The sequence below is a fragment of the Pantherophis guttatus genome, chromosome 2 (genome assembly GCF_059756535.1).
Source record: "Pantherophis guttatus breed Tessera chromosome 2, ASM5975653v1, whole genome shotgun sequence".
NCBI lineage: Eukaryota > Metazoa > Chordata > Lepidosauria > Squamata > Colubridae > Pantherophis > Pantherophis guttatus.
In genome coordinates this window covers 56,904,661-56,923,796 of record NC_142064.1, presented here as the reverse complement: position 1 = coordinate 56,923,796, position 19,136 = coordinate 56,904,661, and the positions used below count along the sequence as shown (strand labels likewise).

The following is a 19,136-nucleotide window of genomic DNA, read 5'->3' as shown; positions in this document are numbered from 1 at the left end:
AGAATTGTTGGAGTTGAAACATTCCGACTGGATGTCTAAGCATTCTTGAGAACAAGTCTGACCCAAGCACGGGTTAGTGAAGCAGATTTTACTACTATAGCAGAAATGAGGTTTATTTATAGGAAATACATTATAAACCTGGGAAGAAATACCTCAGATTAGCAATCTTGCAGACAACAAATCAGTCTCAGTGCTAAACGAAAAGGGGACAAAGTAAACTCTTGCCTATTGTCATCTTCTGGTCATAGATAATGAGATGTTAAAGAAACAATGCTGTTTGATTTGGACCCTCAACACCCTTTGACATTAGCTCATGAACAGATCCACAATTTCATCAACACTTGAAGGTTCCCAATGAGTTTATCTGCCATCTTCTCGTGATGAGAAGTATTTTAGTGAAACAAGGAAATTCTAGATACTCAGATATTAGACTCTACCTATCTCTATCATGTACTTCCTGTGAATAAATCTCCTTTCAGTTATAGTTATAAAAGCTGATTCACTAATCCTTGTTCAGGATAGTATCCTGCTCTCAGAAACAACCATGTGCACACACAGAAGATTTCAACTTTAAACAGAAATAACTCTTTAAAGAAATGGAAATCTCCAGAGCCAGATTAATTTTATAAAATTAATCTTAATTTTCCATTTTTAAGAATAAAATGCCAGACAACTGAAGGCAGAAAAATATTACCCTTATGTTCTAAAGCAAAGGAATAGAGAAGCAATAAAACAGATATCAGAACAGTTTCTAGAATAATTCATAAACAGACTGAGTAATAAGCACCTTCAAAGAAATGCAATAATTAGGCATGGATTGGCAACAAAAAGTCTTGCCAGATCCATTTTATCTCAATTTTTGATTGGATGATTTTCTTAGCAGATTGTGGGAATGCTGTAGATGGAATTCCAGTAAAGCATTTGACAAACTAGCCATGGCATTCTGATTAACAAGCTAGTTAAGTGCTGGCTGGATGGCATGACAACTAAGTGAAAACACAGCTGGATAGCAAATTGTACTCAAAGTGTATTCATTAAAATCTCTTTATCAGACTGGTGGAGAAAACCTAATACTACCACTAGGGTGATGTAGTCTTCTGTATTTTTTAATGAATAACTTGAAGAATATGGGAGGAATGATTGTCATATTTACAGTTGACTTAAAATTGGGTGGATAGCTCATACTTTGGAAGTCAAAAAGAAAATTCAAAATGTTCAGGTTAAAGGAATGGACTGATTCCCATTTCAGTTTGGTTCAATGAATATATCCAAGTGGAAATATCTATCAGGGATGTATTAATTTATATTATTGCATTGAACTGATCTTGGTTTCTATAATTTTATAAATTTGGCTTGGTTGGAAGCAACTTTGAAATCCTGCCGTGTTTTGAACTATTTGGATTTTTCATTTTTCATATCCAACCTAGATATAATTAAGATATACAGGTATAAGTAACTATGCAATTTTTTTTAAAGTGGCATATAAATTCTCATCTGAATAAAGTACTAAAGAAATCCAACCATTTTATTTCAGTATCCAGGACCATGGTTGAATCCAAAAATGTTGCCAAATTCTGAAGTCATAGGACAAATTCTATGCCATCTAAAACAGCCCAAATATCCCCACACAATAAATATTTGTCTGAATATTCCCACACAAGAAGCATTTCTGACTCGTTACACAATTTATCTTTTTAATTCCCAGTAAATATAAAATAGCATGAAGAGTAAATCCTGAGGGAGACCAATGAACAACAACCAGATGAAAGATTGCATTACCATCCTTAAGAAAGGACAAGGGTTATGCCAGAATAATATGAATAGTCTACTGCAAGATGGCATGAAACACCAGTAACAGAATTAAGATTTCTCAAACCCAGGTCTGATTCTTATTGTATAAGTCCAGAAAACGGCCTGATATTCAGCTGATGCTTTAATACGACTTCTATAATGGTTCAGTTAAAAAAATAGTTTAGTTTTCTTTTTCTTTGATTCCCTGATTATTCTGCTTCTGGTTTGAGAAAATGCAATTGTCTACTTTGGTTAAGTTCAGTCTTTCAGCGGTTGATTAAAAACGAAATGCTTCTCTGAGAATCTGGCAGAGGTTGTACCTCGTGTGAATATCCCACAGAAATTGTGCCAAAAACTACTGTTTCTACTCTCTTCTGCATCTGCCAGATCCTGTGAGAAAAATAATTGGCAGTATGGAACTTTACAAGACCTTTACAGACATTCTTGATGGTAAATGACACTGCAGGGAAGCATGAAGTTTGTGTCTGAAAATTTCCATAATAAACATGCGCTCCGAAAGTAAAAAAAAGACATGGAGTTTTGTTTTGTTTCTGTTTTGTTATCTGTCACGCCTGGAGACTTAACAAGAAATATCAGCTCAGTTCCTGAGTACATGCTTTGCATTCAGAAGATCACACATTCAATCCGGGGCATAGTCTTAGGAAAAAAGGGATTTGACACCCTAGAAAACTACCATCAGTCAATATAAATCACAAATAAGCTATTCTGTATACATTGGAACTACGGGTCCAACTGAAGGTGGGTTTTTTTTTAATTTCTAAAGTCAAGATTTTTACATGAAAATATACTGAGATCTTATAGGATCTCATGAGATGCAATCATTTTATATCAGAACTTACATGATTTCAACTGTGATCTTGCCAGTTTTCAGATGTTTAATGTGAAATGGCATAATGGTATCATGATGCCAAAAATGGATGGCTGACTCCTGCTATAGATTATGATTTTTATTTTCATAAGCAGTTTCCTATTTGTTACATTTTATCTTTATCAAACATCTTCACTATTACTATGCTCCAAGAAACTAGAATTGTGCTGTTATCAGGAGGCTGGATCCTTAAACATCTTTTGCAATTCCTTGAAATTTCAGAATACAATGTAGAGCTAACTGATCTAGGCTGTAAATAATTTTTTTCATTAAATAGGTGCAAACAGACACAGGGTAATGCTCCCTCTTTGCTGCTGTTATCCAGATTTTTAAAATCTGGTAGCCCTAATACCATAAAGTTTGTTCATTTGCCTGAATTCAGTAAAAACAGGATATTCTCATTTAAAGTAGATTTAAGTGCACTATTTTTTTGCACTGTTGATGGCAACAGACTTATAGGTGTCCTAACTAAACTCTCTTTTTTTATGATATATACAAATATATATTCTATATTTGAGAAGAAGGAAGAAGGAAGGTTGAGAAGATGAGAGTTTATATGCCATTTCTGGAGTAAGTAATAGAATATGCATCTCATTTATAGTTTCATACATAGCATTAACAAGTATTACCTTGTGGCAGTAAGGAGAGTGAAAGTGACAGCAGTTCTCTGCTGTTATAGAGCCTATAAAGATTGCTGCTGCACAGCTCTGTTTCAGATGTCACAAACCTTCTTGTGTAGAGAGGAACTTCAAGAACCTCTTGTAGGAAGGTTCCGAGGATTTTGCCCAACATCTGTTGTACAAAATCACTTGGATTTGCTAGCAGCTGGATGCCAGACTTGTATAGTAAATCCAGACGAGATACATGGGGGTAAAGTCTTTTCCGGTGATCCTGGAATGATTTGAACATAAACCATTCCACACAAATTTCAACTGAACACTAGGAAGACTGAATGGTTTTGAGTTTTGGATCCTACTGGTTTTAGGATTATGCCATCTTTAATGCTGGATGGGGTGGCAATGTCCAAACAGACCTGGTATGCTAACTGAGGATTCTTCCTGGCTCACAACTCCTGCTCAGGGAATAGGTGGCAGTTGTGACTGGGAGGGCCATTGCATAGCATGGCATTGTGTTATGTATCAATGGTGCCCCTTCCTAGATCAGGAGGCTCTGCTCAGTCATTCATGTTCTTGGACTACTGTATTGAACTACTTTAATGCACTCTACATGGGACTGCCCTGAGGAGTATCCAGTTTCAATTGGTACAGAGGGAAGGCGCAGTGGCTCAGTGGCTTAATGATGCTGGAGATGCTTCGAGTCTTAGCACTGTGGGGTGGGATGAGCTCCCATCAGTTGCCTCAGCTTCTGCCCACCTAGCAGTTTGAAAGCATGTTATACGCAAGTAGATAAATAGGTACCACTTTGGTGGGAAGACCAGCTGGAGTTTCATGCGGACGGTCAGAACGCTGGACTTTCTCAGATGTGACAAGGCAGCTTCAGTGGAGGGAGAGGATCCCAGATGATGCTACAAGATGCTGTTCATCTTTCTTTCTTTTTGGTGTGAAGCTAGGTCATCCTCTGTGGTGTGCCATGGATAGTGCATGACTGTGAACAGAATGGGCTAGCAGTCTCAAGCAGTCAAAACCTACTATGTGTTAGTCTCCTAATTGTAGTCTCCTGATTATTGTAACATTGCCATACCCTAAATAAATAAATAATCTGGTGCAGTATGCAGCAATACAAGTTGCTAGCTTCTAGAAGAGCACATATTACACTTCTGTTCTACAAGCTGCATTGATTGCCAGTCAACCTCTGGATCTAATTCAAGGTGCTGTTTGTTTTAGCATCCTAAAATCTAGATGGACTACCTGTCTTTAAATAAGAGATAATAATCTTGTATTTGATTTTATACACTTCAGTTTGTCATGGCTGTGAGGCCCAAAAGGGCAGTACAGCTGTATCTGGTCATCTTCACCCATTTAGCACTACCCAGGGAACATGTGTAGTTTAAGGAATGCTACAGACACAGGTGATTATTTCTCCCACTCCTCTGCACTGCTTACCAGTACTTAGTCATATCATACTTCCCCACATTAGATGACAAGCTTTCATTTGGCTATTGTCAAGGATGCTGAACAATATCCCTATTCACCAGGATAATGCACAGCCTATCACAAGATTAAAATCCTGTAGGCCAGCTTGGAAAACAGATATTCCCTTAACATCTACCCACTTTAAACCCGAACATACCTGGAGTGAGCAATGGTCCAAGGTATCTTCTTGTCACCTGACTATTAGTGATCCCTCTTCCAAATCATCTGGCTTTTACCTGCCTTGCTTTGTCTTGTTGAAATTTAATAGAATTAGGTGTGATACTGGAAGAAGTGCCTCTGCCCTATATCAGTGGGGATGGAAAGATTCCCCTTGTTGAAATTGTAGTGCTGATATGCAAAGTATTACACATATTGTGCAAGATTGCTCACAACATACATTCTTTGGTTCTCTAGAAGGTCTGCATGAACCAATGCCATAAGCAATCGTCTGGATAACTGAATTGGACATCCAGTTATGCCATACTACTGCCATAGAAATTTTACTTTTAATTACGTTGATTGTGTAGATATGTTTACTTCTCTTCTGTCAAGTTCTCATCATACGCTAAATAATAATAATAATAATCTTGTATTACTTCTGCTGATGAACAGTCTCTAATCATATTTATTAAGATTATTATTATCACGTAATTGCTTTCATTGTGGCTTCCTTAAACCATAAATTCTGAAACTCACATAGCAATCAATGTTCCAACTGCTTTAGAAATCTTTCTCTTAATGCAATTCTGACAAAACTGTAAACTGATATCCAAATTCCAAGGGATAGCTTGTTGTTTTCTTTTAATCTCAAATTATATTGATCTACTATATACAGGGAATAAAGTTTTAATAACTTGATTTTATGTCAGAATATAAATATCAACTGTTTTGCTGAATGGGAAATATTTGTAGAGATATATTCTTTCATATTAGTAATTTTTGTTTTCGGTAACAAAGCATTCTTTTTTATCGGTTTTCATAAAATTCATTTCGGGCACTAGAAATATCATTAATTTTTTGATGGGCCAAAGACAAGCATATAGAAGCATAAAATAACATGTTTTTACCATGCTACTTTTGGGGACAACATACATTCAGATTTTTTTTCTTAATGTTTTGTTCGAAAGAATGTTTAAACTTGTAATATGTGCTTATTAAATCATTAAAACAAATGTTCACTGATTCTATGACTAATTATAGGGAGCAATGCAAGAAATTTGATGCTTGGAACTGGTTTGAGTGTACCCTCAGGGTAAGATATAAAAGAGCTCTGTTTAGAAACAACATGAAAGGCAAAATGCAGTGAAACAGTGGCTGATCTTAGAAAGAGTAGAAAAGAAGGGGCAAAGGGGGAAAAAATCAAAAGTTACTTGAGAAGTTAGGAAACTATGGCACATCCCTTGGCTCTTTTAGAGACAACACCAAAGCTTTAGTATTACATTAAAGTGGGTCTGAAGCCATTATGAAAGGAAGAATGACATTATCAGTGCTATCTCAACCTTTCAGTGGAGTGAAGTGATTTGTTCTGATGGCAGATCCTGGGAAGCATCAGCAAGGTGCTTGGAGGGAAAAAAAATCTGTGTTCCTTTAGCCATCCTGAAGGCATCCCATCAGCAGCATTGGCAAAAAATTCAGTGTTCAGTATCATTTGTTTATGCAATAGAAAGGGGCTCTAGCAAGCTCTGGAGCAACCTAGTTGTGAAATCTGTAAGAACTATTCATGTAATGTTTGCTAATCTGACCTGAGAAATAAGTCCAGTTCTTCCTGGAAATAGTACCTAAAACTCTTCCGAATGTTAAAGTTGCATCTGGGAGAAGGCATAATACTTTTAATGCAGCAATATTATTATCTTTTTTATTCATTAAACATGAAACTCAGTCAACTGAACATTCAAAAAAGCATCACAGATACCATTGACTGGTGCTAATGGTTGATATGGTTTGCTGCCAGTGTCCTAGGTATCAACCAAGTACTTTTTTAAGATGTACAATGTTCTGAGTAGCGCAGTTTCTTGCAGTTCCATTGGTGTTATTGCAGGAAGCTGTAATTTCTTGATATATTTTATATATTTTATATATTTTCTGCCACCAATAGCCTCCCACCGGCCAGTACGCTCGCACAGAGTGGGCCTCCTCTGGGTGCCGTCCGCCAGACAATGTCGGCTGGCAACCCCCAGGATCTCTGTGGTGACGCCCACCCTCTGGAACAACCTCCCCCCAGAGATACGTACAATAACAGACCTCCGGATTTTTCGTCGGGCCCTGAAAACCTATTTATTTCAACTAGCTGGGCTGGCTTGAGTTAAATTTTAAATTGATTTTAAATTGGATTGTTTTAATTTACGGCCAAAATATTTAATTATTTTAAACTGTTTTTTAAATTTTGTATGTTCTGTTTTTTACTTTGGCTGTTCACCGCCCTGAGTCCTAATTGGAGAAGGGCGGTATAGAAATGGAAATAAATAAATAAATAAATAAATAAATAAATAAATAAATAAATAAATAAATAAACAAACAAATAAATAAATAAATAAATAAATAAAATAAAATTCTTGGACATTGTACCAAGTGCCCCAATGACAATGGGTATCATTGTTACATGTTTCATCCATAATCGTGTAGTTTCGATGGTTCATGCAGGTTGCAATATTTTGTGATTTTTTTCCCAGTTCTTTTTCTTCGATTCTGGCGTCTCCTGGTACCACGATATCAATAATTGTACATTTCGGTTTTCGACAAATTCAAATTCAAATCTTTATTGTCAGTGCACAACATAGGTACAATGAGATTTGTTGAGCTGCCTCAGTGCACCCCCCAATACAATACAACTCACAGAGAAAACAGAAAATCCCTAACCCAATAAATCATATTAACAAAACATCCAGTCCTATTGCATCAGTATGAACATGTTACACATTGCGCCGGCCCTGCAGTCCCTCATACTACATAGTTATGATGTTATTTCTCATTCAAGAGTCTGACAGCCCACGGATAAAAACTGTTCTTCCGCCTGTTTGTGCAGCTGGCTATACTTCTATATCTCCTTCCCGATGGTAGGAGGGAATAGAAGTGATGACCAGAGTGAGAGTCTGACGTGATATCTGGTGTGTTGTGTTCCAAATGATGATTTGTCTGTATTCAAAAGTCCCACAAGATCTTCACCTTCTCATTTTTGATAACTTTTTCCACTTTATGTTCCCATGACTTTTTGTATACAGGTAAGTCATATTTTTTACATAATGACCAGTGGATTAATTTAGCAACTTGGTCATGTCTAGCTTTGTAATCAATTTGCGTGACTTTGCTGCACTCACATATTAAATGTGAAGCAATTTCAACTTTGCAATTGCAAATTCAGCAATTTGGATTGTCAGTGTTTTTTTGTATCTTCGCTTTCATGGCATTAATTTGTAGTGCTTGTTCTTGAGCAGCCAGTATTAAACCTTCCGTTTCTTTCTTGATAGTTCCCATCTTAAGCCATGCCCATGTCAAGTTGTTATCACATTTTCCTTCAATGTTTTTCAAGTTCTGTCCATGCAAAGCTTTGGTTTTCCATCTATTTAATCAGTCATCCAGCTGTTTTTCCTTATATACTGACTGTCTTTGTTTCCATTGTTTTACTACCAGTTCTCTGTTTTCACAGCTTGCAGCAATTTTTCTGTACTTTGATTCACATAGTCATTCAAACTTCGTTTTTCTTCTTCTACAGTTTGATGGATTTGCAATAGCTCTCTGCCCCCTATTCTTCTTGGCAGGTACAACCTGTCGATGTCACTTTGTGGATGTAAAGCGTGATACATATTCAAAAGTTTGCGCGTTTTCCGGTCCAAGTTTTCCAGTTCAGCCAAAGTCCAGTTGATGATTCCAGCTGGGTATCGTATCACTGGAACTGCCCATGTATTAATGGTTTTAATTATGTTTCCAGCATTCAGCTTTGATTTTAATATTTTGCAGACCCTCGTGATGTATTCCTTTTGTGTTGACTCTGACTTTTCCATTCAAGATGTTATCAGTTTCCAATATGACTAGGTATTTGTAATAGTTATGTGCCCCTCTTCCCACTTTTTATACTTGTCCTTTTTGTCATTCAATTTGTCAGAAGTTCTTTATGCAGCCATGCTGGTTTCTTTTGAGAGCTGTTATTTTTCTTTGTCATTGATATTGTTTGGTATATATGTTGGTATTATATAACAATTCATTTCATTTTCCAGAAGATAATTTCAGGATGGCATGGGCAATCTCAACGGAGTAAGAAAGCAGCAAAAGTATGTGCAATGAAATAGATTTTATTCAGAAATCCAGGAATTGAATTAAAAATTATACATTCCATCTTACTTTGGCTTCCTATGCAACTGTCATATAATGGCTGACTTTTAACTACTACAGTATAGCATTATTTGCTCATTTGTAATATTACCCTCTCTAGGTAATATCAGTATCTAGTTTTACCTTAGCAAGTAAGTAACATTAAAATAACAACTAGCAAGTAAGACATCATGTAAAAGAATCACCTGAGTCTTTTTTTCTGGACTTACATTTTACTTGTTATAAAATACATATCTGCCCATTAATAATCAAAACTGAAAGGGACCAAAATTTGTCAACTATAATGTATTTATGTTTCCCAAGTTAATGTGCAACACTAAAACTAGGTTTGACATTAAGGAGAATTTTCTGAACATCACTTAGACATGGAAATACAGAGAAAGCCTACAAATCTAAATTTACCAGATTCTTACTTCTATTCAGCTCAGAAATCATGTTGAAATATAAATTTGATATTGTCTATGTCACATTTTCACACTTTTATATTTGATAATAAAAGAAATTAGTCCTGCACGTGGCAACCTAAATGAAATATAGGATAGGAAACTGATAAACAAATGGATCAGTTCAAAAACAGAGATGAAATTCAGTAGGTTCTGATAGGTTCTGGAGAATCGGTAGCGGAAATTTTGAGTAGTTTGGAAAACTGGCAAATACCACCTCTGCCTGGGCCCAGAATAGGGTGGGAATGGGGATTTTGCAGTATCCTTCCCCTAGAGTGGGGTGGGAATGGAGATTTTGCAGTATCCTTCCCCTGCCGTGCCGACCAAGCCACACCACACCCACAAAGCCATGCCTACAGAACTGGTAGTAAAAAAAATTGAATTCTACCACTAGTTCAAACTTAGCGGATTTAAATAATAACAAACTCCAGCAGTTGCCATTTGCCCTACAAGGGATAAAAGACTACTGATATTTACAACAAACCAGCACTTTTGTGCAGCTGTTTTTTTAAAAAAAATTTGAAAATCGAATAAGGGATTGACCCCAATCTAACCACTGTCTCATAATACTAAGTTCAAAGTTAAGTCATCCTCCCATTACATATTAAATTACACACCAGACACAAGTCTCTAACCCTTGCCCTCTTGTCTGCTCTTTACTCACTTAGTTCTGTTATACCGGAACACACTTTCAAGAGGACAAAGTATTGTAATGCTCCTTTCAGTTGCTTCTGTAACTCCACTGTCTCCAAAATTCTTGCACTGAATTGAGCACATCTGTATTTTGTTCAGAGGTTTTATTCATATATAGTTACTATCAAATGAAAAGATAAGTAGACTAGAATATTCTTCTGATTAAGGTCCACTGAATTCACTTAGGTTATTGTCTGAGTAAATTGCATAGAATTGCTGTGTTAGATCAAGAAAATGATTCAAGGAAAGGAATCCTACACCACTGTTGACATTTTAGTAAAATTGAATGCATTAACAGAGATGATTATGTGAATTTGACTCTAACTATCTTACAAACAATTCAGAAGTGACAATGCTAAATTCTTACTGAGAAAAATGTAGTTATTTAAAATCCATTCATAAAATGGATGACCTATGCTGAATAGTAACAGGATGTAAAGGGTTATTTCAAAATGATGTTTTGAATACTGTTTCCTTCTACCAGCCTATTTATTTATTATTTATTTATTTTGTCGCATTTCTATGCCGCCCAACTCCCAAGGGACTATATACTTCCTACATACAGATGTAATAAATCCTGCTATGTGATCAACATGGGTACTTCATTCCATTGGTGGATTCCACTCTAGAATAACATCTATGGATATAACATTTAATTGTAATGATTTTATAATTAATAATAATGGGTTATTTGTGATAGGTAAAAGATTCGATTTTTAAAAAAGCTACGGCATTAGCTGATTTTGAACCTTTTAATGATAGGAATATTTATGAACAAACCAAATTTTGATGAAAAAATATAACAACAAGGAAGGAAATAATTTCATTTCAAACTGCGTTATATTTCTTAGAACAAGCAATCCAATTAAGTTCAGGCCTATTTTGTTTGCAGATTACAACATATCTTTTTCCTATTTTTTAATCAGAAGAATAGTTTGAACTTTACATCTACAATATGAATAAATTCCAGATATTTATCAAAATGTCCCAGCACTTTCTCTCGTTATCTCTCATTTGTTTGTTTGTTTTTTGAGTGAAATATCTCGTGCTACTCAAGAAAAACTATGATCAAAGAAGTCATACGTATCTTACTATGTGGCAGTAACAAACTGAAGTGCTATAAAATTATGCAAGCTAAATTTGCCCTTTCATTTTGGAATGACTAGAGAAAATAACATTTGGAGCAATACAATGTAATCAAAACACCCTCTCATTTCTCCTTTTGTCTGCTATGGTTAAATGGATGCATACCAAACAGCCTAGGCCTCTTGCTTACAAAATCCTGCTTTAACAGTGTGTGAACAAAGCAGTATATTCTATCCTGAAGTGCCCTACAAAAATATTTTTTTGGGAAAAAATGTTCTTTAGCATTTCAAGTCAGTTGTAATTAGTATGCAAAATTTTTTATAAGGGATCACTAACATCCCAGGGGTTTCTCAGCTTCTTATTCACTCATTCAGCAACAACATGTCTTCCACATAATCCTGTTGTGTAAATAGACAACATTTGCACGGCTGAACCTGATGAACCTGGCATCAAGGGGAAATGGAAAGGAAAGGTAGCAGCAATAAAATAAGCTTAAATCCAGCATAAATTATAAGGGAAGCATATAAAAAGTCAGTCTCCAGATAGAATCAGAAAATAATGCATTTTTAATTTTAGACTGAGTGGATCAGACACTGAAGAAGCTTCTTGGATGAGAAGCGAAATGTCTTAAAAAAAAACCCAGTAAGTCCAGGAGCCTCCTGAAAAAGCACCTATGGGACAACCATGCCCTGGATGACTGAGAATCTCCATAGACATGTCTGATCTCAATTTGTTCTATTTCATTCAACACACTATTTCATACAGGCAGTATTTTCTGGTGTCTTAGAGTTACTTTTTTAAGAATGTTGCTATTGTTACCATCCTCGGAGAACATTTTCCCTTCTGATGACTGTATAAACAGGTCCAAGATGTTTGCTTGTCAATATTTCAAAAATAGTTTCCCAATATCTTCTTGCTAGGGCTGAGAAAGAATGGCTGGCCTGAAGCCATTCTTCTGGCTTTTCTGCCTAAAAAAACCTTGAACTTCCCGTTCCTAGTTCAGCACCTTTTGTGTATGTGCTTCAAGTCAGTATTAACTTTTGGCAATTGCCTGGACAAGTGCCTGCAGTCTTCTTAGCAAGATTTTAGAAATCGCTTGCCATTGCTGTCTTCCTAGGGCTGAGAGAAAGTGACTGGCCCAAGACCATCCATCTGGCTTTGTGCTGTAGATGGGATTAGAACTCAAAGTCCCCTGTTTCTAACCTGGTCCTTTTAACCACTACACTAAACAATACCTTTTACACTTCACCATGCTGGTCTTCCTTTAAGGACAAAAAAAGCATTAGTCATGAGGTCAATTCCACCTTAGTGAGGACTAAGCGGTACAGCTTGAAAAAGCCTGACTTAATGACTGGTAGTCCTCTTCTCTTCTAGTTCTCTGATTCCTGAAAACTATATATCGAACGACTGGGCGATTTATTGCCACATCAATCTGACAACCTTTCCGGTCTAAATATATAAAAATAACTTTTATCAGAAAGCCTGAAACCTGGGCATGGAAATTGGGTTTAAGTCTATTACCTGCTGATATTTTGGCAGGAGATATTTCCAAAATGGAAGAGAGCAAATTATTTAATCTTTTTCCCCCCCTGTGATTCAGATGCTTTTAATTTACTAAAGAATATGCTATATAATAATAAAGCAACGTTGGTATTTAATAAATTGAAAACAAGACAGACTGGATCACATGTGGAACGTTCTATCCCTTTGGAAGTGATATCTCAAATGTGGAAGAACTATAGCACAACAGCGTTTTAATCTCCCTGCAAAGAAGAGCAACAGAACAGACAGAATAGAAGACTGACAGGAGCAGATGCAGACTTACCACTTGAACAGTTGGGTCCACCCCAGCCAGGCTCACACTGACAGGTGTTTGGAGCAATGCAACGGCCATGAATGCATTTATCAGTACAGTGAGCTGTCAAAGAAACAGGGTGAGTGAAACAGATAATGAAAAATCAGAAAGAATAAAAACAATGAAGGGGCAGGTTGCAGAAAAGCAATAGTGAAGGTTGCTTTTCTGCAACGTGGCCATATCCAGTTTCATCTTAAAATTAAGAGGCTAAGTTGTTCCATTCTTGTTTGCATTTGTCCTCTATATGTCATTATTCTTTCAACCATCTATATGCATTTATTTACTAGTGGTCCTCGTTTGCTACAATTAATACAAAAAGACAAAAAGAAAAGGAAATAAAGAACATAATATTTTAACCCTCTAAATAGAAATCCCAGTGATGAAAAACAAGGAACAGTGGTATTAAGTAATATTAACATTTTGTATAGGAAGGTTTTATAAAATCTAAATTTCATATTTATTAAATATCATTCATACACAGCTTTCTAATCAAGCACTAAATTCGTAATCATGACTTTAAAGATTACAGTTTCTAATATAAAAATGCATTCAAAGAAATGTCTCCTTTCATCTTTTCTTTATTTTATGTCTTACTAAATTAATGTAAAACAATACCTTGGTAATTAAAACAGAAACTTCTGAAAATTGTTGTGTTTAGATAATGTTAGGTCAATGTCTGTAAACAGTCAATGCGAACAGCTTCCTGCCCCCTTCCTTTTCTATTTTTATCATCACCTCTTTTATTCTTTGATTATTTATTTGAAATAATACAAATATATATTGATAATGTTTCTTATGGGAATAGGAAACTGCAGTGGTATATTTTAGTCTTTCTGCCCTAAGAAGCATTTAAAAAGAGCCAAGAGATAAATCATAGATTAGAAGCAATTAGACTATGGCTGGTTGTTTAACAACTGTTCCCGGTCCCAACAGCCTTGGAACAGAAACCTTACAGCAGGGGTGGGGAACTACGGCCCTATTATGATTTGTGGACTTCAACTCCCAGAATTCCTGAGTCAGCATGGCTGACTCAGGAATTCTGGGAGTTGAAGTGCCCAAGTCATAATGGGGAGGATTTCTGCTCCCTGCATGGAGGGGAGGAGAAATCCTAGGGCAACGGACCTCAAATCGAACATCTCTCTCCTTGCATCTTTCTGCTTGCAACCTTCCCTGCAGGCTTCCCCATTGATTTTCTGGGGACGCTAATAGAGAAGATAACAAATGGTGATCACATGATAGCAGTGCATTTGGCAACCAGTTGTAAATGCGAACAGGTTTTCAAGGTCCTGAAATGTGACCAGGGGAACTGGTTTGTCATTTTACAATAGTTGGGAGTGCAGAAACAAGATCTCAAATCTGGCAAAAAGGCCAGCATTCTAAGCCTTCCAGAACTATAGTGTTCGCTAGTGTTTTTAACAGATTGGAGGTCCATTCCTCCAGCATGCCAAGAAATTTTCAAGGGAATGGACTTCCACTCTGACAAAATCACTATTGAGTAGTTGGAGGCCCAGTCTTTCTGAATCTGACCGGACACTGGTAAGATCTCATATTAAGAATTACCTAGTGGCAAAGTGTAATAAAAGCAGCAAAGTGTAATTATTTTGCTGCTCTTATTGCGTCATCAGATAACCACCTGGCCGCCCTGTTTAGGGTGACCCACTCCTTGCTCCACCAGGGAGTGCGGGAAGACCCCTTGGAGGGTAGAGCCGAGGACTTTGTACAGTATCTGCATGACAAAATCACTCAGATTCGGGAAGGTCTGGACTCCGACTGGGTAGTTTCAGGGGGGATGACTGAGGCAAGTCTTGAGAACGTTATCTGGGATGAGTTTGATCCTGTGACTCCTGATGACGTGGACAGGATTCTGGGTAGACTGAACGCGACCACATGTTTGTTGGACCTGTGTCCCTCCTGGTTAGTGCTGGCTTCTCGGGAAGTGATGCAAGGCTGGCTCCAGGGGATTATAAATGCTTCACTGAGTGAGGGTAACTTCCCTGCTGCCTTGAAAGAGGCGGTGGTGAGGCCTCTCCTCAAGAAGCCTTCCCTGGACCTGGCAGTGTTGTCTAATTATTGTCCGGTCTCCAACCTTCGCTTTGTGGTGAAGTTGTTGAGAGTGTGGTTGCGCGACAGCTCCCCCAGCACCTGGATGAAATGGTGTATCTGGATCCATTCCAGTCAGGCTTCAGGCCTGGGTACAGCACAGAAATGGCATTGGTCACGTTGGTTAATGATCTCTGGAGGGCTTGTGACAGAGGTTGCTCCTCTGTCCTGGTCCTATTAGATCTCTCAGCGGCTTTTGATATCATCGACCATGGTATCATGCTGCACCGGTTGGAAGAGTTAGGGTGGGGGGCACTGTGTTGCTCCTTTCTCTCCGACTGGTTGCAGTCTGTGTTGGCAGGGGGGCAGAGGTCGAACCCGAGGCGCCTCATATGTGGGGTGCCACAAGGGTCGGTCCTCTCGCCCCTTCTATTCAACATTTATGTAAAGCCGCTGGGCTCATCCGTGGTTTCGGGGTGAAGTACCATCAGTACGCTCACGATACTCAGCTGTACATCTCCACCCCAGATCACCCCAACAATGCCCTTGAAGTGATGTCCTGGTGCCTGGAGGCCGTGCGGATCTGGATGGGGAGAAACAGGCTCAGGATCAACCCATCCAAGACCGAGTGGCTGTGCTTTCCGACGTCCCGATATAGTCAGTTGGTGCCATCACTGACTATTGGGGCCGAATCGCTGGCCCCCACGGAGAGGGCTCGCAACTTGGGCGTCCTCCTGGATTCACGGCTGTCTTTAGAAGAGCACTTGACAGCCGTGACCGGGAGGATTTTTCATCAGGTTCGCCTGATTCGACAGTTGCATCCCTTTCTGGATCAGGACTCCTTACACACGGTCACTCATGCCCCTGTCACTTCCTGCCTGGACTACTGCAACGCTCTCTACATGGGGCTCCCCTTGAGGAGCACCCGGAGGCTCCAGCTGGCGCAGAGTGCAGCCGCGTGGGTGGTTATGGGAGCGACATGGCGTTCCCATGTAACATCTCTCCTGCGCAAGCTGCACTGGCTACCAGTGGTCTTCCATGTGCGCTTCAAGGTCTTGGTTACCACCTTTAGAGCGCTCCATGGCTTAGGACCTGGTTATCTATGGGACCGCCTGCTGCCACCAGTAGCCTCCCACCGACCGGTATGCTCTCATAGAGAGAGGCTCCTCCGGGTGCCGTCGGCCAAACAATGTTGACCGGCGGCCCCCAGACCTTCTCTGTGGGGGCACCTACTATCTGGAATGAGCTCCCCCCAGAGATATGGAGGATCCCAGATCTACGCACCTTCCGCCGCACTCTCAAGACCTTTTTATTCCATCAGGCTGGCCTGGCCTAATTTTTTCCCTTTTTCCCTTTTAAAATGCAAATTTTAATCTGTTTTTAATTATTGGGGTGTTTTAAATCTGTCTTCAGCCAAATTGTTTAATTCGGTTTTATTCTGCTTTTAAATTTTGTATTTATGTGTTTTATCTTGTGGCTGTTCACCGCCCTGAGTTCTTCGGGAGTAGGGCGGTATATAAATGAAATAAAACTAAACTAAACTAAAACTAAACTATCAAATGCTCTCATTTGTCAATCATTTCCCCTAGTGGAGCAGAGAAAAAATCCGGCCTCCTGGGTGTTGTGGGAGGCTAGGGCTCTCCCTGCCATTCTGCTTAACAGCCACAACTGGGAGAGCCAGGATTGTGATCATTGTGATCATACAAAGTAGTCACATGTTTCACTTAACAGCTGCTTCATGCAATTATCAAGATTCCAGGTGCAAATGGAGAACTACCTATATAAGGATATTTATAATGAGGCTGCATTGAAAGAAAAATTTTCGAAGATAAAAACATGTGTTTTTATCATAATTTTCCAGCACTTTTAAGAATAAATATAAAATATGTGGTTCTTGGTTCTGGGGGGGGGAGAAATTGTCCCCCTCAAAATGGGTTCGCAATTTGAGTGTCCTCCTAGACTCACAGCTAAGATTAGAGCAACATCTGACAGCTGTGGCTAGGGGGACCTTTGCACAGATTCTCCTGGTGCACCAATTGTGACCCTACTTGGATCAGGAGGCTCTCCTCACGGTCACTCATGCCCTTGTCACCTCACAGTTAGATTATTGCAATGCATGGGGCTACCCTTGAAAAGTATTCATGTTGTGACTCTGGCTCCCGAGCCTGTCCTCACGGAGGAAGATTACTCTGAAAGTGATGGGGAGGAACTGACAAGGCCTCCCTCTCCAGGACCCTCCTTTCTGACAATGCCTCAGGTTCCAGCTGAAGGCCAGGAGGAAGGCATGTTGGAGCACCCACTAATAGGGAGTGATGAAGATCAATCTTGGATTGATCCCAGGCAGCGCCGGAGGGAGAGGCATGTGCAGCAAAGGAAGAGGTGTGGAAGGGCCAGAGATTGCTGGGTCACTGAGCCATGCCCCACAGGGGATAAAAGTGGGTGGGGTTGCTCTGCAGGCTCTGTGACGGACAAAAAACTGCATATTGTGAGCTTCGGATGGGATATCTTTCGGAATTAAGGCTTGGACTTTGTGAATGACTTCTGACTACTCTTTTGTGCCTTGTGAACTCTTGGTTGCCCCAGCAACAGACTACAGATACGCTGACTCCTGTTTCTAGAGGTGATAAGAAACTTGGCAGGCATTCGGAAAGTAGCTGCCAGCACTTTTATCTGCCAAAGGATTCAGGCCGGCTTGTAAAAATAAATTACTGGTAGATGTCTTTTGCTCATGTGTTTTGCTTATGTGAGGTGGGGGGACAGAACAGTTCGGAGACTACAGTTGGTCTAGAACGCAGCTGCGCGAGCTGTCATGGGTGCACCTAGGTACACCCACATTATACCAATTCTCCGCAAGCTGCACTGGTTCCCTATTGGTCTCCGGTTACAATTCAAGGTGTTGGTTATTACCTTTAAAGCCCTACATGGCTCAGGGCCAGGATATCTTTGAGACCACCTTCTACCGCATAACTTCCAACGACCGGTAAGATCCCACAGAGTTGGTCTCCTCTGGGTCTCATCAGCTAAACAATGCCGACTGGCGGGCCCGTGGGGGAGGGCCTTCTCTGTGGCTGCCCCAGCTCTCTGGAACCAGTTACCTCCTGAGGTCTGGACCATCCCCACCCTATTGGCCTTCCGAAAAGCAGTGAAGACCTGGCTTTTCCAGCAGGCCTGGGGCCGTTGATCTCGCTCTTGCGATCTGGCAAGATCTGGCCATGAATGGTATGAATGAGTTTTAATGTTTTTAATGTTTTTAATTTTTAAATGTTTTTTATAATGATTTTAAATGCATTGTGAGCCGCCCTGAGTCTTCGGAGAGGGGCGGCATACAAATTGAATTAATAAATAAATAAATAAATGTTAATTATCTTTAAAGAGTAATATCTAAGGTCTTAAGAAAACATAACATGAGACCATTAATCTGCTAAATTTGAAGTTATGAAAAAACCTTCTAAGTAGTCACTATTGTCCAATAATACTTATCTGTCTCTCTTATTTCAGACAGATGCCTAATCTCTATAGATTAATAATAGTTGATAATGTGCAGAGTAACAAATAAGCATATGTTGTTTTTTTCTCTTGTAACAATTCTAGAACAAGATTCATAATTGGGGGGTTGGGTTAGTGGTATATTTGCATTTTAGAAGCAAGGACCTATAAAATGACTGCTGGTTAGGACACAGCTAATAGAAAATAGCCATGAGATTGCTAAATTACCGTATTTTTCGGAGTATAAGATGCTCGGACTATAAGATGCACCTACCTTTTTTGGTGAGGAAAACAAGAAAAAGATATCTGCCTCTGCCTCTGCCTCTGCCTCCCAATAATTTTGCCTCATTGCAGCAAACAGCAAATAGCCTGCTTTACTTTCATTTTCATTTTCAGCATAGCTTGATTAGCACAAGAAAAAAAAAATCTGCTCC

The 19,136-nt window shown here is 39.0% G+C and overlaps 1 protein-coding gene across 2 annotated transcripts in view; it reads right to left on the bottom strand.

Annotated features, from left to right (window-relative positions):
* Positions 1-19,136, bottom strand: part of MEGF10 (multiple EGF like domains 10) — a 102,387-nt gene that overhangs the window by 57,877 nt on the left and 25,374 nt on the right. For both annotated transcript variants that reach the window (XM_034409994.3, XM_034409996.3), the window contains exon 5: positions 13,147-13,239. In XM_034409994.3, coding sequence (XP_034265885.2) covers positions 13,147-13,239 — 93 coding nt within the window. The remainder of the gene's footprint in view (positions 1-13,146; positions 13,240-19,136) is intronic.